This window comes from Papio anubis, chromosome 17, assembly GCF_008728515.1.
Source record: "Papio anubis isolate 15944 chromosome 17, Panubis1.0, whole genome shotgun sequence".
NCBI classification, from domain to species: domain Eukaryota; kingdom Metazoa; phylum Chordata; class Mammalia; order Primates; family Cercopithecidae; genus Papio; species Papio anubis.
The window spans coordinates 17,046,886-17,074,742 of record NC_044992.1 but is presented as its reverse complement, the minus strand read 5'-3'; the positions used below and the strand labels follow the sequence as shown (position 1 = coordinate 17,074,742).

At 57.9% G+C, this 27,857-nt stretch overlaps 1 protein-coding gene across 5 annotated transcripts; it reads left to right on the top strand.

Moving 5' to 3' along the window:
- Nucleotides 1-527: 527 nt before the first annotated feature.
- Nucleotides 528-27,515, top strand: SREBF1 (sterol regulatory element binding transcription factor 1). Of its 5 annotated transcripts, XM_009189799.4 has the most exons (20): nt 528-867; nt 15,187-15,276; nt 18,744-19,175; nt 19,538-19,725; nt 19,810-19,944; nt 20,348-20,569; nt 21,209-21,323; nt 21,670-21,890; nt 22,127-22,328; nt 22,447-22,625; nt 22,866-23,127; nt 23,211-23,377; nt 23,568-23,736; nt 24,265-24,373; nt 24,655-24,764; nt 24,850-24,982; nt 25,183-25,348; nt 25,838-26,038; nt 26,130-26,241; nt 26,738-27,515. In XM_009189799.4, the coding sequence occupies exons 1-20, from the start codon at nt 777-779 to the stop codon at nt 26,965-26,967; spliced, it is 3,534 nt and encodes a 1,177-aa protein (XP_009188063.1). In that variant the 5' UTR covers nt 528-776; the 3' UTR covers nt 26,968-27,515. The 5 variants fall into 5 exon arrangements, with proteins under 5 accessions (XP_009188063.1, XP_009188060.1, XP_003912459.1 ...); XM_009189796.4 differs by lacking the exon at nt 15,187-15,276 and having other exon boundaries at nt 19,538-19,719; XM_003912410.5 differs by lacking the exon at nt 15,187-15,276 and having other exon boundaries at nt 529-867.
- Nucleotides 27,516-27,857: the final 342 nt, after the last annotated feature.

Genomic DNA, 27,857 nt, shown 5'->3' with positions numbered 1-27,857 from the left:
CTCAAGAGGCCAATCTTCTGGTTTTTTTGCAGAGAGGGGGCAGGCTGATCTCACAGGTCATGCTCCCCTCCACATTGTCACTAGCCTCCCAGCCAACCCGTGAGGAAGCATCATTAGGCCAATGTTACAAATGAGGAAAATTGAGGCAGAGTGATGTAACTGGCCCAGCAGTTACATCAGGCCTGCTCACAACACAGCAGGCCTGAGACCCCTATAACTTGGATCCTGCCCTGTCCTGTGGTAAAGAGTCAAATCTAGGAAGTGAGGAAATGAGGTTTGGGATGGGCCCAGGCCTGGGGCTTCCACTCAGCTCTCTTGCTTGGTGCTGGAGAAACAGAGGACCAGAGAGGGGGCTTGGCTTGCCCGCGTTCCCGCAGCAGCCGGCCAGAAGCCGCTGCCATTGTGCGCGAGGCTGGATAAAATGAATGACTGGAGGGCGCTCTGGAGGAGGGGCCGGCTGAAGGGAGATTTGTGGCGCAGACCGGGGATCAGGGGTCCCCCGCTTCTTTCAAGGTGGGGCGGGGCCGTCTATCTGGGAGGGCGGGGCTTCCCCGAAAGGCCCCGCCTCCGCCTCGACCGCCCAGCGGAGCCGCAGCAGGGGGAACCCAGTTTCCGTGGAACTTTTCGCGGGCGCCGGGCCGCCTCCGAGGCCAGGGCAGGACACAAACGCGCGGAACGGCGGCGGCAACTGCGAGCCGGGGCCGCGGCGGCGCTCCCTGGGAAGGACCGTACGAGGCGGCGGGCCCGGCAGGCCTCCCGGAGGAGGCGGCTGCGCCATGGACGAGCCGCCCTTCAGCGAGGCGGCTTTGGAGCAGGCGCTGGGCGGGCCGTGCGATCTGGACGCGGCGCTGCTGACCGACATCGAAGGTGCGTCAGGGCGGGCAGGGCTCGAAGCCGCGCCGGGTGACGCGAGTGGGGGGCGCGCAGGTGCCTCCCTGTCCTTTGTCTCCCCCGCGGGCGCCAGCTTCGTGCTGTGCTCGCGCTGGACTTCCCGGCGTCTCTGAGCTGCGTGCCGTGCGCCTCGGTGTCCCGGGCCTAGCCGAGCCTCCCTGGTTCCCGCCCTAGCGTCTCAGGCCGCGCGCTCGGAGGTGAGGGCTCTTGGGCCGGGCCGGGGTCCCTTGGCGACACCGGGCCGGGACACGTGCGCCTCTACGCGTCCCAGGCCGGGTGCCGCCCGACCGGTGACTCTTCAGCCCTGTGGTGGCCACGGCTGGAGCTGGGGACCCGGGCGTCGCCGAAGCTCCGCCCCAGCCCCAGCCGTGACGTAATTGCGAGGTTACTCACGGTCATTCCCTCTGGCCCGAGAGTTCAGCTCAGCGTCGGAGCTCTTACGCATGCGCACTGGCGCTGCCGCGCGCCCTTCCCCCGCCTCTGGTCGGGTTCACCAGGTCTGCGACGGGAATCGCCTCCGCACTCATTCACTGACATCCACTGAATGCCAGGCCCCGTCTTAGGCACAGACAGACCTGGACACCCCCTCTTTCGGGAACACAAAAATCCCCCAGGAAACCAAACGGGTATTTAGTTGCACCTTGGGTGAAGCGAGGCTGGCGGGGAGGGCAGGGCAGGGATGTGGCTACTTTGGGCAGAGCAGTGAAGGACTTCTAGGCTGAGACCTGAGGGTCACCCCCAGGACCAGCAGGGAAAGATGTTTTCCAGGCCACGGCAAGGAAAGGGCAAAGGCCTCAAGGCAGGGCCTAAGTGTGAGGAGTTAGAGGCTTGCAAGGGAGTGAGATCAGGGAGGAGGAGGACGCGAACCGACTTGGTCGGCCAGGGAAAGGGCGGAGCAGGACAGTGGCACCGGCTTCCATCTTTGGAGCGCCACTCTGGCTGTGATGAGAAGGGGCCAACGGTGGCACCAAGTGCCAATTAGGAGGCCCGTTGCTTCCATTTTGTAGACAGAGCAAAAGGAAGCCCCTAGCAAACTGCCTCCATGGTTTCTGTGCAGGAGTTTTAACAACACTGGCTAAGTTGCACTTGGTTGATGAGGAAACTGAGGCCAAGGTCGCAGGAACAAGATGCCTAGACTCACAGCCTGAATGGACATGTCCATGGAACCCGTGGCCACCCTGGGGTTGGCAAAATAGATACATCTATGCCACCCCCACTCCTGCCCTACTGCAGCCTTGCAGATCACCCAGCTGGTTGCCTGCCCCAGGAGCTTCCCAGCCCTTCCCACTGGGGCTGGGCTAGGGGAGGACCCCAGAGGAGAGGCCCTGATTGTGAGGCTTTTCCAAAACAGCCTCCCCTATCCCTGGCATGAGGGGTTGTCCTTCACTGCCCTCTGGAGTGATGAACCCTGAAATCCCAAGCCCTAGGGAGATCTGGGCTTAACTACCAGTTCCACATCCCTGGGCCCAGTGAGTGTAGTCCAAGAGGCAATGTGACCAAGCCAGGAGGACATGGGCTTTGGGGTCAGAGGTTGAACCTGGACACTCCTCATTTCCTTTATCATCCTGCTCAAGCCCTCTCCCCCTCTGAACCTTAGTTTCCACCTCCAGAAAAATGAGGATGCAAACCCTCCCTTCATGGGCAAGTTGGACAACAGAATCGGGTCTGGGCCACAGGTCTGATACAGACCTTTCTTACTGACTCATGGATAAAAACACTGCCTCTCCAGACCCAAAGGCCAGGCATGGGCAGCCATGTGGCCCAAGGTCTAGTCTATGAGAGAGTGGGGGCAGCCCCTTCTCACTAGGCAAGCCTCAGCTTTACCCACTTCAGTAGAGGATTTTTCAGTTTTTATTCAAACTTCCTGTTTTTCTTCCCAATTACACATCTTTTTTTCAGTGTAGAAAAATTAGAAAGCGCAAGTGAGCAAAAAGAAGAAAATAAAATCTTTAGACCAGGGGTGGTGGCTCACGCCTATAATCCCAGCACTTTGGGAAGTCGAGGCAAGAGGATGACTTGTGTGCGGGAGTTTGAGACCAGCCTGGGCAACATGACAAAATCCTGTCTCTACAAAAATAAAAAATTAGCTGGGTGTGGGTGACACGTGCCTATAGTCTCAGCTACTCTGGAGGCTGAAGTGGGAGGATTGCTTGAGCCTGGATTTAGAGGCTGCAGTGAGCTATAACCGTGCCATTGCACTCAGCCTGGGTGACAGAGTGAGATTCTGTCTCGAAAAAAAAAAAAAACTTTAAACCTACCACCCAGAGATAAGCTCTGCTAATTATGTGAAAGAGCTTTTCTTCTCTCTTTCTCTCTCTCTCTCTCTCTCTCTGTCTCTGTGTATGTGTGTGTTTGGGGAATGGCTGCACACTCTTCATAGACTTTTTTTTTTTTTTTGGAGACAGGGTCTCACTCTTTTGCCCAGGCTGGAGTGCAGTGGCATGATCTCAGCTCACTGCAACCTCTGCCTCCTAGGTCCAAGAGATTCTCCAGCTCCCAGGTAGCCGGGATTACAGTCGTGTGCCATCACGCCTGGTTAATTTTTGTATTTTTAGTAGAGATGGGGTTTCACCATGTTGGCCAGGCTGGTCTCGAACTCCTGAGCTCAGGTGATCAGCCCACCTTGGCCTCTCAAAAGTGCTGGGATTACAGGAGTAAGCAACCATGCCCGGCCTTCATCAATTTTTTAAAACAACTTTATTGAGATGTACTTTATGTATCACAAAATTTATCAATTTTAAGTATATCGTTCAATGATTTTTAGTTAACTTTCTGAGTTGTGTGACCATTACTAGCTGTAGAACATTTTTATCTCACAGTGAGATCCCTCATGCTTGTTTAGTCACTTCCCGTTCCTGCTCCCAGCCCCAGGCAGCTATGGATCTGTTTTTTTGGGGGGGTTTGTTTTTATTTGAGACGGAGTCTCGCTCTTTCACCCAGGCTGGAGTGCAGTGGTGTGATCTCGGCTCACCACAAGCTCCACCTCCCAGATTCAAACAGTTCTCCTGTCTCAGCCTCCCGAGTAGCTGGGACTACAGGTGCCCGCCGCCATGCCCAGCTAATTTTTTGTATTTTTAGTAGAGACGGGGTTTCACCATGTTAGCCAGGATGGTCTCAATCTCCTGACCTCGTGATCTGCCCACCTCGGCCTCCTAAAGTGCTGGGGTTACAGGCGTGAGCCACCGTGCCAGGCCAGATCTGCATTTTTTTTTTTTTTTTTTTTTTTTTTTTTTTGAGACGGAGTTTCGCTCCTGTTGCCCAGGCTGGAGTGCAATGGCATGATCTCAGCTCACCGCAACGTCCACCTCCCAGGTTCACACGATTCTCCTGCCTCGGCCTCCCCAGTAGCTGGGATTACAGGCATGCACCACCACGCCTAGTTAATTTTGTATTTTTAGTAGAGACTAGGTTTCTCCATGTTGGTCAGGCTGATCTCGAACTCCCAACCTCAGGTGATCTGCCCGCCTCGGCCTCCCAAAGTGCTGGGATTACAGGCATGAGCCACCGCGCCTGGCCAGGATCTGCATTTTTATAAATTAAAATAGGGTCCATTGGTTCACAGCTGATTGGATTCTGCTTGGTTCCACGTCATCAGCCAGATGACAGTCAGGTTCCTTCATTTACCCACCTGATCCCCTGTCAATGGGCACCTAGGTTGTTTTATCTTTATAAACTGTGCTGCAGTGGACACTGAGGCCAGTCTTTGCCCAGAATTTCACTGTGTTCCTAGGATGAGGTTCTGGGAGGGGAATTGCTGGTCAGAGGTTGAGCCTGCTTTTGAAGCTTCTTCTACCAGGTGTGGAGCTTAGCAGGTTTGATAAGGTCTGAAGATTTGGGGGTGGAAATGCCAGGTCCCTTGAGAGACATGAGGGATAAGAGGGGGCCAGGACAGCCTTGAGTGCCAGAGTGCAGAGCTGGGCTGGATGTGGGGATGGCTGGGGGTCAGAGCAGGGGCACGCTGAGCTTCAGCTCCCTCTGGCTGCTCAGGTGGAGGATTGTAATGTGAACAGAAAACACTAATTGAGTACTTACTGTGCTCCAGACACTGTGTTGATGATCCCACTTAATCCCCTGACAACCCCAAGTAGGTAGACATATGATGAAGATGATGGCCTTGAGGACCAGAGAGGTTAAGTGACTTGCCTGAGATCACACAGCCAGATGATGGCAGAGCCAGGATTCAAACCCAGGCTGTGGGCTCCAGAGCCTAGCTCTTAAGCTCTTAATCACTGGGCTCCTAAGAATGGGGATGAGGCTGGGCGTGGTGGCTCAAGCCTGTAATCCCAGCACTTTGGGAGGCCGAGGTGGGCGGATCACGAGGTCAGGAGATCGAGACCATCCTGGCTAACAAGGTGAAACACCGTCTCTACTAAAAATACAAAAAAATTCGCCGGCGTGGTGGCGGGCGCCTGTAGTCCCAGCTACTCAGGAGGCTGAGGCAGGAGAATGGCGTGAACCCGGGAGGCGGAGCTTGCAGTGACCTGAGATCCAGCCACTGCACTCCAGCCTGGGCGACAGAGCGAGACTCCATCTCAAAAAAAAAAAAAAAGAATGGGGATGAGGGGTTCAGGGAGGCTGCTCCACATGGGGCTACTCTGGGGGCCTGGAGGTGGGTCACAGAGGGATCAGAGGCTATGTGACTACTTCCCCATCCCAGTCCAGAGCAATGTTTGAGTCATCAGACTGGGAACCAGCCCTGGTGAACCAGCCAAGGGCCTTGGGCCCCATCCGGTCCTGCTGCCTGCCATGGCCAAACTCTTGTGAATGGATTTGGGGATGGAGCGGCCTCCGTGAGTCCTTACGTCTGTGGGTGAAGGCACTGCCCTGGCTGTAGAGTGCCCCTGGGTTTGAGTCCTGCCTCTGCACCGAGACCTCAGGTGAGCCTGTCTCGTCCTGCACCTCAGAGTACCTTGCGGCAGTCGGGGGAGGATGGATTGGGAGAGTGGCCCTGTACCTGTGTTGGGGATTATTATTAAGCCTGTGGCAGTCTTCACTTCCCTGCTGAGGATTAATTTATCTGATTTTGCACAAGCTTATGAGTGCAGAAGAGGCAGATGGAAACAGAGTTCTGGCCGAGAGCCTGGAAGGGGGCCTCGGGGGTCTCTTTCCTCTGCCTGGACCCCGTCATGTCTGGTCTTTGTCTGTCGGACCCCAGATGTCTGCCAAGCCCGGTCAGAGGCTGCTTCCCAGAAAGCCCTTCTGGGTGTCTCCGTACCCTGAGTAGTCCGTTCTCAGAGTTCTCCCGCTCTGATGTCCCTCCCAGCATGCCCAGCCCAGCCACGACAGGCCCTTGCTTCTAGTCACGTGTCTGGCTGTTTGCTGGGTCCAGGCCAGCTCTGGTAGGGCACACTGGGGGCCCGCTCTCCCACACCATACCTCTCCCCAGGATATTTCACACCCCACTTCTCTCCCTAGTCCCACCAAGCACTGGCACTCCTTAGAAAACACAGCTCTAGACTGGTCACTGCCCCAGCTCACAGCACTGAACTCCCCTGGTCTCCAACCATTCATGGCTCCCCAGTGCTCCAAGATAAAATTCCCTTGTCTCGGCTGGGCGCGGTGGCTCACACCTGTAATCCCAGCACTTTTGAGAGGCCGAGGCAGCGGATCACGAAGTCAGGAGATCGAGACCATCCTGGCTAGCATGATGAAACCCCGTCTCTACTAAAAATACAAAAAATTAGCCGGGCGTGGTGGTAGGCACCTGTAGTCCCAGCTACTCGGGAGGCTGAGGCAGGAGAATCGTGTGAACCCAGGAGGCGGAGCTTGCAGTGAACTGAGATCACACCACTGCACTCCAGCCTGGGCCACAGAGCAAGACTCTGACTCAAAAAAAAAAAAAAAAGTTCCCTTGTCTCAGTGTCGCATTCAAGACTTGCAAGGATTGCCAAACATGCCCCTCCTGTGATATTGCCCATTTATCCAGAACCCGCACCTCAGGCACAGCCTGCTCTGGTACGGTGCCCCCTCTCCCTCATCCCCATGTTGAGGGCCCCTCAGGGGTGGAGCCTGAGGGAGTCTCTCCTATCAGACATGTTCCCCTTCCCATGCCTCTTGGCATCCAGCTAACCCCAGGGCAGCAGAAAGCCCTCCCAGTGCGACCACGCATTGCTGTGTCTCCTAGGGAAAGTGTCCTGTCCTCTCTGAACTGTGGGGGCCTCCCCTGAAAAGCAGGAGATGGAGGCTATAGGATTTGCTGGCTTTGAGCCCCCAGGGGTTCAGCCCTAATGCATCTGAAGGGACAGGGTTGGGGGGATGGAGAAGAGGGTGCTGGGAGTGGGTCCAAGGAGTCAGTGGGCAGGTGGCTGGGAGTTACCTTCTGCTCAACATTCACCTAGCTGGACACAAACATCCTGAGTGACCCGGTCAGCTCTGGGCAGAAGTCACTGCCAGTAGAGGCCTGGGATCTGGACTTTGCTTGCTGACAAGTAGAGCCGAGGCTGGCCAGAGGAAGTGCCTCTGACCTTGTCTCCTAGCAGCCATGGGCCATGTGGACATGCCCTTTGACCCTGGGCACTGACAGTGTGTGACAGCCTGCACCATGTGCTCCACAGGGGCTGCTGTGTATGTCAGGGGTGAGGTGGGGAGAGCCTTAACTGGCTCAGGGGTGAAAGGACAGGAAGCCATTGAGACTGGCTCCAGGTGTGGGTCCCCTGCTGTGGGAGGTGGGACAGGGATAGGGGTCCATCCCCCTAGGGGGAATTTGTGGCCTACCCCAAACCCTGTTTGAGTTCGTTTCCTAAGTGACTCCCTGTCCCTGCAGCTGTCTCCCAGCAGGCCTTGCCTCTGCATGCTGCCCCTGCCAGGCTCTGGGGTCCCTGTGCTCCCTGCAGCTAGAAGGCTGGGATCAGGGGTCTTCACAAGCAGCCCTACTGTATGACCTTGGACAAGTCCAAGAACCTTCAGGTTCTTTCTTTTTTTTGAGACGGAGTCTTGCTGTGTCACCCAGGCTGGAGTGCAGTGGCACGATCTCGGCTCACTGCAAGCTCCGTCTCCCAGGTTCATGCCATTCTCTTGCCTCAGCCTCCCGAGTAGCTGGGACTACAGGTGCCCGCCACCAAGCCCGGCTAATTTTTTGTATTTTTAGTAGAGATGGGGTTTCACCGTGTTAGCCAGGATGGTCTCCATCTCCTGACCTCATGATCCGCCCACCTCAGCCTCCCAAAGTGCTAGGATTACAGACGTGAGCCACCGCGCCTGGCCCAGGTTCTTGACAATGTAAAGGGAACAGTACTAAAACCAGTTTCTTGGAATTGTGGGGATCTGATGAGTGAAGGCTTAAGCAGTGCATGGCACATAGTAGGCCCTAACCAATGCCAGTTAGTGTTGTTATCAGCATTTAGCCAGATGCAGTGGCTCACGCCTATAATCTTATTGACTTTAGAGGCTGAGGTTGGAGGATTGCTTGAGGCCGGAAGTTCAAGACTAGCCTGGGCAACATAGCAAGGCCCTGTCTCTAAAACAAACAAACAAACAAATCACCATTTAGAGCACTTAACCAGTACCTGGCACCCGATAGGTTTAGCTCAACAAATGTTAGCAGCAATTACCCAAGGAGCCTGTGCTGGAAGTTTCTAGGATGTACCAGGCTATGGTTCTAAGTTCTGAGCATCTACCATGTGGTGGTCTGGAGTTGGTGAGAGACAGGATGGGGCTGACTAGGCCAGTGGGGAACCCCCACCCGCCACGGGGAACAAGCACCCTATCCTTGGTTTCCATGGAAGATAATTGATGCTGGGCACAGTGGCTCACGCCTGTAATCCCAGCACTTTGGGAGACTGAGGCAGGAGGATCTCTTGAGTCCAGGAGTTCAAGACCGGCCTGGGCAACATTGTGAGACCCAAACTAAAAAAAATAGCTTGGCATGGTGGAGCGTGCCTGTTGTCCCAGCTACTCAGGAGGCTGAGGCTAAGGCTGGAGGATTGCTTGAGCCCAGGAGGTCGAGGCTGCAGTAAGCCATGATCGTACGACTGCACTCCAGCCTGGGCAACATAGTGAGGCCCTGTCTCAAAACAAACAAACAAAAAGAACCTGCTGAGGAAGCAGTGCTTCTGGCTGCGGGAGGAGGGGCAGAGTGGCCATCTGGCCACAGATGGTGGTTTCTGTGCAAAACACATCAAGGCGGCCTTGGAAATGTGAGCGAAAGCACCTTCAAAGTTCTAGTCACAGCCTTGGGACTAAGCAAAGCCACCAAAAGTACATAAAAGACAACGACCATCACCCAGTGCCGGTGATGCTAGAAGGAAAGGGAATACATTGTAGGGGAGGTTGTAAAGGGCTTTATCTTTTCCAGACTGAAGCCCGGCAGCTCGAAAATGACTTGCTGCCTTCATGTGAGCTTTAAAACAAGCTGCAGAGAAACAATCCAAGAGGGAGAAAAAAAAAAAAATATATATATATATATATATATTTTTGAGATGGAGTCTGGTTCTGTTGCCAGGCTGGAGTGCAGTGGCATGATCTCGGCTCACTGCAACCTCCGCCTCCTGGGTTCAAGCGATTCTCCTGCCTCAGCCTCCCAAGTAGCTGGGATTATAGGCACGTACCACCACACCCAGCTGATTTTTGTATTTTTAGTAGAGGTTGGATTTCACCATGTTGGCCAGGATGGTTTCAATCTCCTGACCTCGTGATCTGCATGCCTCGGCCTCCCAAAGTGTTGGGATTACTGGTGTGAGCCTGTGTTTTCAGAGACAGGGTCTTGCTCTGTCACCCAGGCTGGAATGCCATGGCACAATCACAGGTTGCTGCAATGTTGAACTCCCGGGCTGAAAGGATCCTCCCACTTCAGCCTCCAGAGTAACTGAGACTACAGGCTCATGCCACCATGCCCAGCTATTTTTAAAACTTTTTGTAGAGCTGGGGTCTTGCTATATTGCCCAGGCTGGTCTCCTGAGCTCAAGTGATCTGCCTGCCTCGGCCTCCCAAAGTGCTGTGATTATAGGCATGAGCCACCACGCCAAACCTTAGCACTGCCAATTTTTTTTTTTTTTTTTTTTCGAGACGGAGTCTCGCTCTGTCGCCCGGGCTGGAGTGCAGTGGCCGGATCTCAGCTCACTGCAAGCTCCGCCTCCCAGGTTCACGCCATTCTCCTGCCTCAGCCTCCCGAGTAGATGGGACTACAGGCGCCCGCCACCTCGCCCGGCTAGTTTTTTGTATTTTTTAGTAGAGACAGGATTTCACGGTGTTAGCCAGGATGGTCTCGATCTCCTGACCTCGTGATCCACCCGTCTCGGCCTCCCAAAGTGCTGGGATTACAGGCTTGAGCCACCGCGCCCGGCCAAGCACTGCCATTTTGACTGAGAACAGGTGCCCAGCAGCAGGGGCTACTCCCAGAATTGCCACTACATCAGGCCCATGGATTGTTTTTCAGCTGTAGGTGATAAGTATGTGCCCTGGGCCACCTCTCAGACAAGGTGTCTGAATTGGCGCTGACCAGCATCACATGTAATCGCCATCTCACAGGTTCTGTTGAGGGCGATTCTGCACACCTGTAGCTCTGGGACGAGCCCAGTGGGGAGGAGGAAGCATGGCTGTGAGGTTTACAGGGTTGGACGGTCATCGTGTTGGGAGCTGGCGTGTGGAAGGGCACAGACGAGGAAAGAATGTGAGGTGGCGTCACAGCAAGTTTTGATGGAGGAACAGGAATTCGCCAGGTGGAAAGGGTATTCCTGGTGGAGGGAACAGCCTGGCCTCCAATAGCGTGCGGTGTTCAGAAAGCAGGCAGGGAAAAGGAGGCCCAGGGAGATACCAGTTAGGGGATGGGGGCGGAGGCAGACGAGGGTGGAGGAAGCCATGGCTGGAGTTGGCATGGCCTTTGGGGTCCCTGCTGTGGTCAGCCCTGTGCTGGGTGAGGCTGGGGTCACAGCTGGTTCAGGCCCTGCCAGGAGGGGCCCCCAGCTGAGACCCAACCTCTAATTTGGCAGGGGAGGTGGATGGATCTCGGGGTCGGGGGGAGGGTGGGGAGGGTGGTAGTTAGGAAGCCTCCGGGAGGAGGCAGTGCCGGAGCTGAGCCTTAAAGAGCTTCGTGTTGTCCTCTTTGTCCTTGCACTCTACACACACTCACTGAACTGCGACAAATGAGGACAGCTGGTCAGGGCAGAGGCAGGCCAGAGTTGGGGTTCACTGCTGTCCCTGGTAGGCTGGGGCTGAAGGGCAGGCTCTGGGGTCTGCAGAATGGGGTTTGCGTCCCATATTCTTCACATGGCAGCTGTGGGACTTTGGGCACAAGGCCTCCGTCTGAGCCTTAGTTTCCTCAAGAGGACCTGCGCCCAGGTGCACCTGGGGCTCCAGCCATGGGCACGTCCCATTCCTGGAAGAGCCGGCACACACTTGTGCCCCTGGGGCACCTGAGCGCACAAAGGGCAGCCTGTGCCCCTGCTGGATACACAACCAGCTGAAAACACGAGAACCACCGACTTCAGTTAGGAGGATCAAGGAGGTGCCTGGTGGGAGCAGAACAGCAGGCAGGGTGCAGCCCAGCTCCCTGGAGGGATGGTGGGCACCCATCCCCACCCTGCCACCTCCATTAGCAGGCAGAGAGGGTGTGCTCTGGAATCCCACGAGCCACTGTGCCTCGTCCCCCCCCGTGGCTGACCCTTCTTCACAGTTGGTGCAGCTTTGTGATCTGCAGTGCAGGGATCAATTTGCAAATACCTGTCCCACCCATTCCCTGGAGAATTGGGGTCCTTGGCTCAGATGACAGACCAACCTGAGTTGGAATCCCAGCTCCTTGGTGGCCATCCTGGCCTCTACCCCCTCACTGCCTCTGCTCCTCCTGTCCTGCCCATGCCCACCTCAGGGCCTTTGCACACACTGTTTCTTCTGCCCTCCCTTCTGGCCCACTCCCTCATTTCATTCAGGCTTCCTTTCAGATGTCACCTCCTAAGGTGGGCTGCCCTGACCACCTCATCTACAATGGCCCCAGTGCCTGGCACAGGATTGGCACACAGCAGATATTGTCAGAGAGATGGATCTGGGTTCTGTGGACAAGGCCGTGGGGGCAGGTGGAGAGCTTCCTCTTCCAGGAGGTTGTTTGGGGTTCAAGGCCTTGTGTGAGTTGTAGGCTTCTGTGCTGGTCAGAGCTGGGCCCTGCAAGCGCATGCTATGAGGCCTGCCCAGGATTTCCCTCGTGGCCTCACAGAATACACTGGCCAGAGTCATTAAAGAGCGCCCGCATCTGCCTTCAGAGAGAGGTTTGAAGGTAGAACTGGGGAGGGATGCCAGGTGGGGGTTCAGGTTTCCTGTTGGGTCCTGATAGAATCAGGGCAGGAGAGGAAGAAGAGGGGAGAGGAGGAACCCAGGTTTGGGAAGGGGGTGGCAGGGCTTCACAAGCCTGGGGAAGGTGAACGAGGGAGCAGGTGGGACCACCATGGCCCAGAGTCTGTGCCTCCTCTTCCTTCCTGTGTTCAGAATGTGTGTGGGAACCAGAAGGGCCTTCTCAGTGTTCGTGGGGAAGCCTGCTTCACCCGCGGGTGGGCCGCAATTTGGGTGCCACAGTGAGCCTCTAGAGACCAGCTCTCCCAGCTTCCAGGGCAGGGACTAGGGGAGGCAAGAGAGGCTCTTCCTTAAATTGTGAACCCAGGGTGCCTCAGCTGCCCTACTCTAGACTGGCCCTGTTAACTCCCCTTAAAAAACAAACAACAACAACAAAAACGAAAAAGTGTCTCAATCAAATGGTAATGGAGCTCCGACGTGAATACTGTAAGTATCAGGCAACTCACGACCTGACTTTCCAGTTCTAAACCATTCTAATTGCTGTAGAAAGAACTAACCTTTGTTGAGACTGTTGAGTGATGGATGTTTTACACACTTGCTCTCCCAGAATTCCCACCTGTGGAGACCATAGGTGTGGGAGCTCAGAGAGGAGCAGTGGACTGTCCCCATCACACAGCCAGTGAGGGGCTGAAGAAAGAGCAGGCCCTGGCATGTAGCCCCAGATAGCCCGCTTAGGTGTGTCTCTGAGAGAGGCTGCAGGGCTGCCTCTAGAGTTTCCTTTTTCAGTCTTAACTTGGTGACCAGCTTTCACAGAAATTGGCCAGCAGGCTGGGTGCGATGGCTCACGCCTGTAATCCCAGCATGTTGGGAGGCCGAGGCGGGAGGATCACCTGAGGTCAGAAGTTTGAGACCACCCTGGCCAACAAGGTGAAACCCTGTGTCTACTAAAAATACAAAAATTACATTTCATTACAGGTGTGGTGGCGTACACCTGTAATCCCAGCTACTCAGGAGGCGGAGGCAGGAGAGTCACTTGAACTCAGGAGGCGGAGGTTGCAGTGAGCTGAGATCGCACCACTGCACTCCAGCCTGGGTGACAGAGCCAGACTCTGTCTCAAAAAGAAAGAAATTGGCCCGCAGATCAGCCTCAGGGGAGACTGAGCCAGGGTTTGGCCAGGCCTTGAGTTTCAGAGGCTGGCCATGGCTGGTGGCACCCAAGCCCTTGGGGCATCTTAGCTTAGTCTATCTATGCCCTCTGCCCAAGGGCCAACCCTCTGTTCTCAGGTCACACTCCCTCCTCTTGTAAGGTCCCCCCACCCCCACCAGAGCCTTTAATGACTCTGCTGCCCCTGGGGCTCAGAGAGCAACCGCCCTCTCCCACCCCACTTCCTCAGTGGGATGGGAGGGGGTTAGAGCAGGAAGATGAAACAAATAAAGACACCAATAAGAGGCAGGAGGAATACGTGGTAAAGCCAAGATGGGTAAGGGGAGGGGACAGGCTTCGGGGTGGCCCTGGCCCTGCTGTCTCAGGCTAGTATCTGCTTGTTGGTGCCACCACATTCTGGGCTCAGAAACTGGGGAGTAAAGTAATGAAAGAACCAGGCTGGGAGGCCATGGGGAACTCATGCCTGGAGTTCAGCTCTCAGCATGCTTTTTGGTCGAGGACGCTTCCCTGTCTTAAGTCACTCAGGTCAGAGCCTTTGCCAAGAGCAATGCTGTTTTGTTTTGGGGGTGAGGAAACACCCACAAGCTGAGGGGAGGGTTGGGCCATGCTAGAGAGGCCGTCTGTTGTCCTTGAACCTCCCAAAGCTGGGAAATAAGGGCCTGGACTGGACGGCCGCGAGGACAGGGTGCGAGAGAGACATGGCTGGGTTTTCTTGCTTAGGGTCCTGAAAAGAGAGCAAGGTTGAGGCCACAGGGACCCCAGCCCCCAACGGACTGCTGAGTCGCTGGGTCTGCCCAGGGTTCAGGCACCCTCCCAGGTTGCAGCCAACTGGGGCGGGGGCCGGGCAGAGGCGCTGGCCTGCAGGTTGGGGCAAAGGCAGGCCTTGCTGGTGGTCTACTTGGCTACAAAATCATCTGACCAGGCTCTGATCATTTGTGTGTGTGTGTGTAACTTTTACCTTTAACAAAAGAGGGAAGACGGGCCCAGGCACCTCCTCAAAAGAGCCCCAGAGCCTGTCACCCCTTCCTTACCCATCTTCTGTCCTAGGGACTGCATCCCTTCCTGGCCTGCCAGGGTCCTATAATGAATAAGGGGGTCGGGATTCACTTGGTGACTGCTGAGTTGTGAGGCTTCGAGGGGGAGGGGCAGACTTCACCCACCGGCAAAGGGACATCGGTGCTGCAGTCAGGAAACTCCTATGTCTGGGCCTCAGTTTCCCCGGAAGTGACCTGTTTTCAGGAGTGGCCTCATCCCAGACCATCAGCCCCGCTGCGGTGAGGGGTGGCCCCTTCCTGGGGCTGCCCTAGAAGGGGGAGGTCCATGCACCCACCACAGCCACCACTCGGCAGCCCTTGGCCTTAATTAAGCGCTTCTTGCATACTAAGTGCTGCACCCAAATTATCTCCCTTCTACCATTGGACGCCAGGGAGATAATGAGTGTCCTGTTTCTGGAGGAGTAAACTGAGGGTTGGAGTGGTTAAGGCTCGCTCAAGGTGCCAGCGAACCAGTGATTTCGAACACAGAGTTCTGGTGTGTTGGGCCAGGACCTCTCTGCTTTGACCCTTTAACGAAGGGGGCGGGAGCTGAGGGCCGGTGACCGCCAGTAACCCCGGCAGACGCTGGCGCCGAGCGGGTTAAAGGCGGACGTCCGCTAGTAACCCCAGCCCCATTCAGCGCCGCGGGGTGAAACCCGAGCCCCCGCCGCCGTGGGGAGGTGGGGCGGGGGCCGGGGCGGGGCCCTAGCGAGGCGGCAGCGCGGCCTCTGATTGGCCGCGCGCGCTCACCCCATGCCCGGCCCGCAGCCCCGAGGGGCGGGGTGGGGCGGGACCTGCAGGCGGGGCGGGGCTGGGGGCGGGGCGGGGCGGGCGCACCGCAGCGCTCAACGGCTTCAAAACTCCGCCGCGCCTTGACAGGTGAAGTCGGCGCGGGGAGGGGTAGGGCCAGCCGCCTGGACGCCCCAAGGGCGGGCGCAGATCGCGGAGCCATGGATTGCACGTTCGAAGGTATTTTTGGAGGCTCCCCCCGGCCCCAGCCCTTTATACAATGCCTCCGTCTCCTGCAGGTTCTCCTGGGGTGGGCAGGCATGGGGGCTACGGAACTTGAGCAGGAAAGATCCCCTTCCTGAGGGAGAAGGTGTGACAGTTACCAGCTCACTGGGGAAGTGGGGGGCTACCCCCTATCAAATTAGTGCCCCCTGCAACTCAAGGGGAAGGGTTTGCTTAGAGACCCGACAGCAGCATCCCGACCTAAGAGGGTTTGGAGGGAGAGGGTGGCCTTCTCTACATTCCCTGCACCCGCTTTGGGACAGGACCAGGAGGAAGCAGGGAGGAGGGCCCGTTGTCCCTGTCTGCTACAGCGCCTGCCCTGTTCGGCACCCCTGCCTATTGTGGGCATCTTAGACTCTTCAGGCAGACAGTGGGAGCCCTAGATTGTCAAAATTGTCAGTTTTTCTTTCAGGCCTCAGTTTCCCCCATCTATCAAAGAGGCTCACAAGGACTGGGGTAAAGGGGTGGGAAACCGTGCCGTTGAAAGTCCATTATGACTTGATGACTTGTGACCTGGAGCGTCCACAAACCAGGAGAGTTTCTACTTGAGAAGCCAGGGAGACTGGGGCTGCCACCCCATCCTATTCTGCAAACCGCTCTAGGAAATTTCCCCTCCTGCAGTAACTTGCCTGCCTGGGTACCTGTCAGTAGGCGATGCTGGGTCTCCACTCTGTGCCAGCTGCCTGCTAAGCAAAGCCTCAGGCAGCCCTACCAAAAAGGGTTTAATCTTTCTGTTGTACAGATGAGAAAACTGGGGCCAGTGAGAGGAGGCTGTTGGTTCAGGCTCCACTTCAAGCTAGTGGTGGGCAGGGCTGGGAGCTCAGGCTGGGGATCCTGAGAGCACTGGAGGTCCCCATGGTCTTAGAGAGCATTCTGCACAGTGGGTGCCACCGTGAGTGGGTTAGAGGGCCCTGGGCTGAGCCAGATAGGCTGCCAGGCGCCAGCTGGGGGAGAGGGCCCATGGCCAGGCGGGGCTGAGGTGGGAGTATGTCCCAGTCTGTATGAGGAGGAAGGAGTCAGGACAGACAGCACTTGCTTTTACAGAGATGAAATCAAAGCCCTGAGTGGCCAGGCCTGGGTCTTGAGGCTACTTGGCTGCAGGCAAAGCCTGGACTTGAGCCCAGAACTCTATACAGAGACACACTGGTTGGCCATGTGGGCAGCAGCTGGCTCGGCCCTAAGCCTTGGTCTGTTCCACTGAGTAATGGGTTGGTGATAGCAGCCTGGCTCTTGGCTTCTTGGTGGGGCAAGAAAAGGCACAGAGACAACAGATTCAGGATTTTGTAAACCTGGGTTTGAACCCCACTGCATGCTCTTGGGCTGCTTGTGGTCCTTCCCGAACCTCAGTGTCTTTTCTTGTCTCCCAGATGAGGTGAGCTAATCTTTTGAGGTAGTCTAGGGTAGTGGCCAGTGGTTGGGGCATTGGAGTCAAGTAGAGTCTGGACTCAGTTGAGTCTCAGACTCTATAAGAACTTAGGCCAGTAAATCACCTCTCTACAGCTCAGTTTCTTCATGTGTAGAGTGGGACCAGTGATCACACCGCCCGCTCAGCTGTGGGTGAGGATTAGCGGCCTAGCCTGGCTCCATCAATGTGGTTAGCCCCACAGTTGGCCTGGCTTTTGGTCCAGACCCACCCTTCTGACACGGGCCCCCGCCCTTAGAGTCCTTCCAGCGTGGATGAGGACCCTGCTCTGATCTGGGGTTCTCTTGGGGGACTTCCCTGTCGCCATTCTCTTTGGAGATCCTGCACTGCCCTAGGAAGAGTGGGCCCAGGCTGCACAGTTGGTCCTTGGTCACAGAGGATCCCACCACTTCTTCAGGGCCTCAAGGCAATCCTGCCTCTCTCTGTGCCCCTCTTGCCGCTGTGAACTGAGGGGAGGGGAAAATCATCCACTCCTCAGCAGTTTCCAAGTTGCTTTGTCAAGTTCAGTGCCCAGAGGATCCTGCTGGGGGAGCCTTTTAGGATGAGACCAGGAGTGGCCCATGGTGGGGTGTAGGGTCCATCGCTCCTATATGAAGACCCCCTCTGTCCTGTTTCCCACTTGCCCTAAGCTGCTCCTCCTTCCCTATCCCCATCTCCGTCCCAAAGACTGGAGCTGCTGGATCTGTGGACGGAGACATGCCCCCGTTTCACACAGTGAGAAACAGGCCCCAGTGGGGCCAGGGAAGGCTGCACCTGGGCCTCTGGATTCCTTTTGTTCTGTGTGGGGTGGGGGCTGATGGACTGTGGAGAGGGCAGGAGAGCTGTCTAGAAGGGTTGGTCACCTCATGGGCAAATGCTTGGAAGCTGGTCTGAGTCCACAGTGCAGTGTGGACGTGTGTGTGTGTATGAGTGTGTGTATGTGTGTAGGTGTGTGTGTATATAAGTGTGTGTGTATGAGTGTGCGTGTCTGAGTGTGTCTATGAGTGTGTGTAGGTGTGTATGTGTGTGTATAAGTGTGTGTATGAGTGTGTGTGTATGTGTGTGTATGAGTGTGTGAGTGTGTGTGTGTGTGTGTGTATGTGTGTATGTGTGTATAAGTGTGTGTATGAGTGTATGAGTGTGTGTATGTGTGTGTATGAGTGTGTCTATGAGTGTGTGTAGGTGTGTATGTGTGTATATGAGTGTGTGTAGGTGTGTATGTGTGTATCGGTGTGTGTATGAGTGTGTCTATGAGTGTATGTGTGTGTATGAGTGTGTATGTGTGTATAAGTGTGTGTATGAGTGTGTATGAGTGTGTCTATGAGTGTGTGTATGTGTGTATGAGTGTGTGTGTGTGTGTGTATGAGTGTATGTGTGTGTATGTGTGTGTGTGGACTCAGAGGTGGATGTCTTGCAGAATGCATGCCCCGTGAAGACAGGAGTAAAAGTTTACCACCATCCACATCAAGATACAGGACATTCCCAGCTCCCCAGGAAGTTGCCTGGTTCTAGGCAGGGATTTTTCTTATTCACAGCCAGGAACAGTGCCTGGCACAGTGTGGGCACTCAGCACATGCTCTTCGAATGAGTCAATGAGTGAACGAATGTGAGCCTGCTGTTTGCTGTGGACTAAGGATGTTGCCAGATATTTGAGCAAATACTGGGTGGTGGGAAGAGCTTAGGCTCTGAAGTCTGCAGTCTTGGGCCCGACCCTGGGCTCAGCCCCAGCCTCCCAGCCTAGCTGTGGGGCAAGACTGTGAGGCTTGTGGTGCCCACCTTGTCCAGGTATTGTGACGCACTCGCAGCAGCAGGCATTGCTCGAGACAGCACAGGTGCTTGCGAAATGGCTGTGTGTCGGGAACACCAGCTCCTGTGGGTGGCTTTCTGTTCTGGTGGCATTGCCCACACACACAGCTGTGTGCCGACAAGGGTTGTGCAAATAGGGTTGTGTTTGGATGTATGCGATGCCCTGTTTGGGGGTCAGTCTCTGCCTCGCTCACACATCCTCTTCTCCTTTTCACAGACATGCTTCAGCTTATCAACAACCAAGACAGTGACTTCCCTGGCCTGTTTGACCCGCCCTATGCTGGGAGTGGGGCAGGGGGCACAGACCCTGCCAGCCCCGATACCAGCTCCCCAGGCAGCTTGTCTCCACCTCCTACCACACTGAGCTCCTCTCTTGAAGACTTCCTGAGCGGCCCGAAGGCAGCACCCTCACCCCTGTCCCCTCCCCAGCCTGCACCCACTCCATTGAAGATGTACCCGTCCGTGCCCACTTTCTCCCCTGGGCCTGGTATCAAGGAAGAGTCAGTGCCATTGAGCATCCTGCAGACCCCCACCCCGCAGCCCCTGCCAGGGGCCCTCCTGCCACAGAGCTTCCCAGCCCCAGCCCCACCGCAGTTCAGCTCCACCCCCGTGTTAGGCTACCCCAGCCCTCCGGGAGGCTTCTCTACAGGTAAGGGGGATGTGTGGTGGGAGGGGACACCTGGGGTGGGACTCCCAGGAGCACAGGAAGAAGCTTCCGCTGTGATGTGAGTAGAGGTCTGTGCAGGCTTTAGAAACTGGGGCTCACTCTGCGCTTGAGACACCGTGTTACTAGCAGTCCTGGTGTGCTCGTTGCCAGGGTAGGCGCAACCTCAGACTGGAGGCCTGCCTTGAAGCCAGTGCATTTGCATCAGGGCCCAGGCAGGGACTATCCATAGGAAGCCACATGGAGCAATGACTCATCCAAGGCCAGTTGGTGATAGAGACCTGAAGAGCAGGTTGAAAGTGGGAGAGGGCAGTCTGTGCCTGCAGCCCCAGGCTTTATTTCTGCAGGGAGCCCTCCTGGGAGCACCCAGCAGCCGCTGCCTGGCCTGCCACTGGCTTCCCCGCCAGGGGTCCCGCCCGTCTCCTTGCACACCCAGGTCCAGAGTGTGGCCCCCCAGCGGCTACTGACAGTCACAGCTGCCCCCACAGCAGCCCCTGCAACGACCACTGTGACCTCGCAGATCCAGCAGGTCCCGGTGAGGGGTCTGGCCAGGGGTTGGGGAGGGCACGGCCCCTGGCCCAGCCACACAGCTTACGGCGAAGCCCTCTCCCACCCTCAGGTCCTGCTGCAGCCCCACTTCATCAAGGCAGACTCACTGCTTCTGACAGCCATGAAGACAGACGGAACCACTGTGAAGGCGGCGGGTCTCAGCCCCCTGGTCTCCGGCACCACTGTGCAGACAGGGCCTTTGCCGGTGGGTGATGTGGGCAGGGCATAAGGGAGTGGGGTCTGATGGCCGGGCACGGTGGCTCAAGCCTGTAATCCCAGCACTTTGGGAGGCCGAGACGGGTGTTTCATCGTGTTAGCCAGGATGGTCTCGATCATCCTGACTAACACGATGAAACCCCGTCTCTACTAAAAAATACAAAAAACTAGCCGGGCGAGGTGGCAGACGCCTGTAGTCCCAGCTACTTGGGAGGCTGAGGCAGGAGAATGGCGTGAACCTGGGAGGTGGAGCTTGCAGTGAGCTGAGATCTGGCCACTGCACTCCAGCTTGGGCAACAGAGCAAGACTCTGTCTCAAAAAAAAAAAAAAAAAAAGGGAGTGGGGTCTGCACACACACATGCCCACCTGGTAACATGTGCCTGGTCCTGCAGACCCTGGTGAGTGGCGGAACCATCTTGGCAACAGTCCCGCTGGTTGTAGATGCGGACAAGCTACCTATCAACCGGCTGGCGGCTGGCAGCAAGGCCCCGGGCTCAGCCCAGAGCCGTGGAGAGAAGCGTACAGCCCACAACGCCATTGAGAAGCGATACCGCTCCTCCATCAATGACAAAATCATTGAGCTCAAGGATCTGGTGGTGGGCACTGAGGCAAAGGTGTGGAGAGGCCTGCAGGGGCACAGACCGGGGTGTCCCTAGGAAGGAACAGATCAGGGGCAACTGGAAGGAAGAGAGGGAGTGAGACTGAGCCTGGACAAGCAGGGAATTGGGCTTCAGCATCCCCAGGCCTGGCCAGCCTCGTTTATCTAGTTAAACGGGTTTGCAGGCCTCTTCAATAAAGGTGGGGCTGTGCTAGGCATGGGGGATGCAGCAATGAACCAGACAGACAAAAACTGTCCCTCAAAGAGGAGCCCATGTTCTGGTGGGGGAGATGGACAGTAGGCAGGATGAATAAGTGCTCGAGTCCACCACATTTGACTCATTGCAGAGAAAGCAGGAAGAGGGATGGTGAGGGTCCCCTGGTGGTAGCCAGGGAAGGCCCCCCTGAGACGGCGCCAGGCACAGCAGCAGCTAGCCAGACCCTGCTGTTTGCATCTTACATCCTAACCCGATGCTCGGCCTGGGAGGTGGGTGCTACTAGGCGAGGAACATTTCAGGTAGAAGGAACAAGTGCAAAGGTCCTGAGGCAGTAGTGTTGCAAAGCAGCTCCACAACCCCTTGGTAGGGCCCCCCAACCCCACAACCCCCGACCTCACGGGCCACCTGTGCTCTCCTCCTCCTTTCCACACCGTGCAGCTGAATAAATCTGCTGTCTTGCGCAAGGCCATCGACTACATTCGCTTTCTGCAACACAGCAACCAGAAACTCAAGCAGGAGAACCTAAGTCTGCGCACTGCTGTCCACAAAAGCAGTGAGTCTTGGCTTTATTGAGCTCCAGTTGGGCCTCTCCTCTAGCCTGGCTCTGCCCCGCCCCGGCCCTGCCCCTGTCCCTAGCCCCACCCTGCCCTTGGTTCTGGCCCACCCTCTGCCCCGCCTACCTCACCCTTGGCTCTAGCCCCGCCTTCAGCTCTAGTCCCTTGGTTACCTCTGGTCCTGAAAGAGCCCTGGTGCCTCCCTTTGGCCCTAACCCAGCCCCATCGAAGCTTCCTGGGCCAGCTTTAGGAGCTACAGCAGTCCCTAGACCCCCAAGGGCCTAAGCTCTCATTGGGGTCACATATGCAACCTTTACTCCTGGCTCTGTTCCTTTCGGTCCACAGAATCTCTGAAGGATCTGGTGTCGGCCTGTGGCAGTGAAGGGAACACAGACGTGCTCATGGAGGGCGTGAAGACTGAGGTGGAGGACACACTGACCCCACCCCCCTCGGATGCCGGCTCGCCCTTCCAGAGCAGCCCCTTGTCCCTTGGCAGCAGGGGCAGTGGCAGTGGTGGCAGTGGCAGTGACTCGGAGCCTGACAGCCCAGTCTTCGAGGACAGCAAGGTTGGGCCCTGCCACGGTGCCCCCTTCCCCACTCCCAGCCATATCCTCTGAACCTCAGGACAGGGTCAGGAAGACCCTAACAGATCCTACCTCCCATTTCATAGACAGAATAACTGAGGCCTGGAGCCATGTGGGGTCCCACAGTAAGGTGGGCAGAATCCTGACCCCCCTTCCCAGCCTCATGGTCTCTGGGGTCCCTCTGGTTCTGCCCTCACCACCCTGTCCACCCCTACCAGGCAAAGCCAGAGCAGCGGCCGTCTCCGCACAGCCGGGGCATGCTGGACCGCTCCCGCCTGGCCCTGTGCACACTCGTCTTCCTCTGCCTGTCCTGCAACCCCTTGGCCTCCTTGCTGGGGGCCCGGGGGCTTCCTGGCCCCTCAGATATCACCAGCGTCTACCACAGCCCTGGGCGCAACGTGCTGGGCACCGAGAGTAGAGGTGGGACTGGCCAGCCCTGGCATCTTTGGGAGGGCGCTCTGGGGGAGCCCCCAGGCTTGTGAACTTGGGGCTCTGGATTTCCTGGGAGCTGTGTCCCCAGCTTTCCCTCTGTCCATAGATGGCCCTGGCTGGGCCCAGTGGCTGCTGCCCCCAGTGGTCTGGCTGCTCAATGGGCTGCTGGTGCTGGTCTCCTTGGTGCTTCTCTTTGTCTACGGTGAGCCAGTCACGCGGCCGCACTCAGGCCCCGCCGTGCACTTCTGGAGGCATCGCAAGCAGGCTGACTTGGACCTGGCCCGGGTAAGGGGTTGCCCCTGGCAGAGTGGGCAGGGCAGGGACCCCAGGCTGGGAGGGTGCTGGGTGTCAACCCTTGTTCCGCTCTCCCTGTGCACACCATGAATCTGTTCTGTCCTCCCTGTGCCTGGCCGTGCATCCGCAGACCCCCACCGCCCCTCCAGAGCCTGCTGTGGATGGCTCTTCTGAGCTGTGGGGCAGCTGCTCTGACCTCACTTTTCTCACCTGGAAAACCCTCATCCACAGGGGGACTTTGCCCAGGCTGCCCAGCAGCTGTGGCTGGCCCTGCGGGCACTGGGCCGGCCCCTGCCCACCTCCCACCTGGACCTGGCTTGTAGCCTCCTCTGGAACCTCATCCGTCACCTGCTGCAGCGTCTCTGGGTGGGCCGCTGGCTGGCAGGCCGGGCGGGGGGCCTGCAGCGGGACTGTTCTCTGCGGGTGGATGCTCGCGCCAGCGCCCGAGACGCAGCCCTGGTCTACCATAAGCTGCACCAGCTGCACACCATGGGTAGGATGGAGCGTGGGGCGGGCTCCGAGGTGCTCCCTGCTGCCTGTGCTCCACCCACAGCCTCATGCCTGCTTGCCTTCCAGGGAAGTACACAGGCGGGCACCTCACTGCCACCAACCTGGCGCTGAGTGCCCTGAACCTGGCAGAGTGTGCAGGGGATGCTGTGTCTGTGGCAACGCTGGCCGAGATCTATGTGGCAGCTGCATTGAGAGTGAAGACCAGTCTCCCACGGACCTTGCATTTTCTGACAGTGAGTGGGTGGCGGGGGATGGGGTGGGGCGGGGGGCTTATCCCTGCAGCTCTCTCCAGAGGCTCGCTGGGTAAGAGTTACACGGGATGTTGCAGTGGTTACCAAGGGGGATCCAGGCCAAGCTAGGGCTCAGCCTGGGGTCTGGCCCCAGCCTGTGTCCACTGTGACAGCCCATTTCCCTCCCCTACAGCGCTTCTTCCTGAGCAGTGCCCGCCAGGCCTGCCTGGCACAGAGTGGCTCTGTGCCTCCTGCCATGCAGTGGCTCTGCCACCCCGTGGGCCACCGTTTCTTCGTGGATGGGGACTGGGCCGTGCTCAGTACCCCACGGGAGACCCTGTACAGCTTGGCTGGTAACCCAGGTGCTCTCTTACCCTTTCCCTGTCCCCTCTCCTGTCCCATGTCCTCATTCCTGTTCTGTCCCTTGTCGCCTGAATCTCTGGCTGTCTCTGGCCACCCCAGTCCTTCTCCCTGCCATGGGTTATTGATGTGGGGGCTGTAGGAAGGGAAAGGCCTGGGTGAGTCTCGGTTCCCACTGGGGCTTTCAGAAGCACATGCAGGGATTGAAGGGCAGGTGGCTGATTGGAGAGGTGACCCCAGGCAGCATCGCTGTGGAGTAAGGAAGCGGAGCCAACAGTGGTGCCTTCTCAAGTCGGTTTTCCTTTGGGAGCAGCGTAGGGCAGGCCTCAGTGTTGTCCTGGCCAACGCTGGTGCTGGCGTAGTTATGTCCACCTGTTTTCGCCTGTCCTTGGCACGGGCTGCACCTAGGGGCATGCCAGCACTTCCCAGTGACCCTGAGCGTGGCCCCAGCCCACCCAGGCAAAAGCCCTTAGCTTGGAGAAAAGGGTGGGGCCCTGCTCCCCACCCCACTCACCTCCTCTTCTCCACAGTGGACCCCCTGGCCCAGGTGACTCAGCTATTCCGGGAACATCTCTTGGAGCGAGCACTGAACTGTGTGACCCAGCCCAACCCCAGCCCTGGGTCAGCTGATGGGGACAAGTAAGTGTCATTGTGCCCTCCTCCACGCAAGGCTCCTCCAGCAGGATTCTGGGAATAGCTCTGTCCTCAACCCTGCGGAGAGGGCCAGAGCTAGGCTACCATGCGTGCCATGTGCCCTTCGTTCCTCTCTGGGTTTCCTCTCCCCACCAGCCTATGGGAGGAGACAGCGGCAGTTTGCAGAGCCAGCGGTCAGGCTGTACTCTAGTGGGCAGGTGGGGAGGGCCAGCACCCTCCTAGGACCCCTGCCATCTGTCCCGACAGCCAACCCTCTCCTGCCACAGGGAATTCTCGGATGCCCTCGGGTACCTGCAGCTGCTGAACAGCTGTTCTGATGCGGCGGGGGCTCCTGCCTGCAGCTTCTCCATCAGTTCCAGCATGGCCACCACCACCGGTGAACCCCTGGCCCCTGCCCTGGCTCCCTTCTCAGTCCTCGTGCAGCGTGGCTGAGGGTTCAGGGGACCCTCCCTCTTTTGCAGGCATAGACCCAGTGGCCAAGTGGTGGGCCTCTCTGACAGCTGTGGTGATCCACTGGCTGCGGCGGGACGAGGAGGCGGCTGAGCGGCTGTGCCCACTGGTGGAGCACCTGCCCCGGGTGCTGCAGGAGTCTGAGTGAGTGCACGGCAGGTTCCTCCTGCCTGGCCCTGGGCCCAGCCTCCCTCATCCCCTGGGCACTGTGCCTCCACTCAGCCTTTGTGCAGGAGGGGTCACCACCTTTTATCCCCAGGGAACTTGAGCCAGGGCAGTGGGAGGCACTCAGCCAGGGCTTGTGGACTGGTCTGATTGGCACTCTTCTGCCCTGGTCCCAACAGGAGACCCCTGCCCAGGGCGGCTCTGCACTCCTTCAAGGCTGCCCGGGCCCTGCTGGGCTGTGCCAAGGCAGAGTCTGGTCCAGCCAGCCTGACCATCTGTGAGAAGGCCAGTGGGTACCTGCAGGACAGCCTGGCTACCACACCAGCCAGCAGCTCCATTGACAAGGTGAGGGGTGGGGCCAGGGGCCTGGCAGGGCTGGGGGACTCAGCCTTCCATTCCCTGGTCCTTCTCCCCAGGCCCCAGGGACTGCAGAAGACCATGGGGTTAGCCCAAGCAGCACAGGATGAGGGGTCCAGCAGATAGGAGGTCCAGCAGTCCTTGCTTTTTGGCTAAGGCTTCTGTCTAGAGGAGAGGGGTTGCCCTTATCTGGCCTCAGTTTCCCCATTCTGGGAGGATGGGGGTGGATGGTGTGGTAGGATCCCTTTGGAGGCCCTGCATCAGGAGGGCTGGACAGCTGCTCCTGGGCCGGTGGCGGGCGTGGGGGCCAAGAGAGGCGGGCGGCCCCGCGGTGCATTGCTGTTGCATTGCACGTGTGTGAGGCGGGTGCAGTGCCTCGGCAGTGCAGCCCGGAGCCGGCCCCTGGCACCGCGGGCCCCCATCCTGCCCCTCCCAGAGTTGGAGCCCTGGTGACCCTGCCCTGCCCGCCACCCCCAGGCCGTGCAGCTGTTCCTGTGTGACCTGCTCCTTGTGGTACGCACCAGCCTGTGGCGGCAGCAGCAGCCCCCGGCCCCGGCCCCGGCAGCCCAGGGCACCAGCAGCGGGCCTCAGGCTTCTGCCCTTGAGCTGCGTGGCTTCCAACGGGACCTGAGCAGCTTGAGGCGGCTGGCACAGAGCTTCCGGCCTGCCATGCGGAGGGTGAGTGCCCAATGGCTCCCTGTCCTCAAGATGGGGATTCAGGCAGTGGTGGAGAGGGACAGCCCTGAGCCTCCACTCTCCTGGCCCCCAGGTGTTTCTACATGAGGCCACGGCCCGGCTGATGGCAGGGGCCAGCCCCACACGGACACACCAACTCCTCGACCGCAGTCTCAGGCGGCGGGCAGGCCCCGGTGGCAAAGGAGGTGAGGGGCAGCTGCTGACCAGGGATGTGCTGTCTGCTCAGCAGGGAAGGGCACACATGGGGTGTGATACCAAGGGAGGCTGCGTGTGTGTCAGACGGGACAGACAGGCCTGGCACAGTGGCTCACGCCTAGCACTTTGGGAGGCCCAGTCAGGAGGATAGCTTGAGCCCAGGAGTTGGAGGCCGCAGTGAGCCTGGGTGACAGGGAGAGTCCCTATCTCAAGGAAAAAAACAAAAAAACAAGCATCTTCTTGGTGGTTACCTGATGACAGTTCCTTTCACAAGAAATCAGTGGGGCAACTGTCATTTGTGGGATATATGACTACCCGTGCGTGACTCAGTCTGTGGACTTTATGTGTGGGCTGAGACTAGGGTGGGGAGAGGGGGACGTGTATACTAGGTATGGGCGGCTGGTGCCTTTGCTTGTGTGTGGGCGGGGCTCCCGCGGGGGCGTGGCCAGCCTGAACCCCATCCCTGACACATCCTTGTGTGCGCAGGCGCGGTGGCGGAGCTGGAGCCGCGGCCCACGAGGCGGGAGCACGCGGAGGCCTTGCTGCTAGCCTCCTGCTACCTGCCCCCTGGCTTCCTGTCGGCGCCCGGGCAGCGCGTGGGCATGCTGGCTGAGGCGGCGCGCACGCTCGAGAAGCTTGGCGATCGCCGGCTGCTGCACGACTGTCAGCAGATGCTCATGCGCCTGGGCGGTGGGACCACTGTCACTTCCAGCTAGAACCCGTATCCCCGGCCTCAGCACCCCTTTCTCTAGCCACTTCTGTCCCGTGCAGCTTCTGTCCTGTGTCGAAGCCCTGAAGGCCGAAGGCAGTGCGAGAGACCCTGGCCTCCACGGTTCACCCGCGGCTGCGCTGTCCCTTCGGGGTGGAAGGCCAGAGGGGCGCAAACCCGACCCTAAGACCGGCGGCCATGATGGTGCTGACCTCTGGTGGCCGATCGGGGCACTGCAGGAGCCGAGCTGTTCGGGGCGGGGGGGCCCTCCTTGCTCTGCAGGCACCTTAGTGGCTTTTCTCCTCCTGTTTAGAGGGAAGAGATGGGTACATTTCCCTGCGCTGACGGAAGCCAACTTGGCTTTCCCGGACTGCAAGCGGGGCTCTAGCCCCAGAGGCCTCTCTCTCCCTCGTGGGAAGACGTGTACATAGTGTAGGTCAGCGCGCTCAGCCTCCTGACCTGAGGCTCCTGTGCTACTTTGCCTTTTGCAAACTTTATTTTCATAGATTGAGAAGTTTTGTACAGAGAATTAAAAATGAGATTATTTATAATCTGGGTTTTGTGTCTTCAGCTGATTGATGTGCTGACCAGTGAGAGTGCTTGGGCTCTCCCCCAGCACCTTGGAAAAGGCTTCCCTCCCCTCTCCGGCTACGAGGGACACAACTTAGCTCTTTCCGATGTTAGTAGCGGGAGTGGGGAGGGCTGGCTGTATGGCCTCCAGCTGACCTGTCCCCGTTCCCAGGGCACGTTTGGGCTGTCAACCCTTAGGGCCTCGATGGGGTCAGTTGTCCCTTCTCACCTCCCAGCTGTGTCCCCATCAGGTCCCTGGGTGGCATGGGAGGATGGACTGTCCTCCAGGACCTGTTCGTTGTATGACAGGAGCTACAGCTTGGGTCT

Excerpts from the sequence above, each read along its gene's own strand:
- SREBF1 (XM_009189799.4), top strand. The coding sequence starts at position 777 with ATGGACGAGCCGCCCTTCAGCGAGGCGGCTTTGGAGCAGGCGCTGGGC. Across the intron at positions 21,324-21,669 it reads CACTGCTGTCCACAAAAGCA|AATCTCTGAAGGATCTGGTG; the intron begins GTGAGTCTTGGC and ends TTCGGTCCACAG. Across the intron at positions 23,378-23,567 it reads GGACCTTGCATTTTCTGACA|CGCTTCTTCCTGAGCAGTGC; the intron begins GTGAGTGGGTGG and ends CCTCCCCTACAG.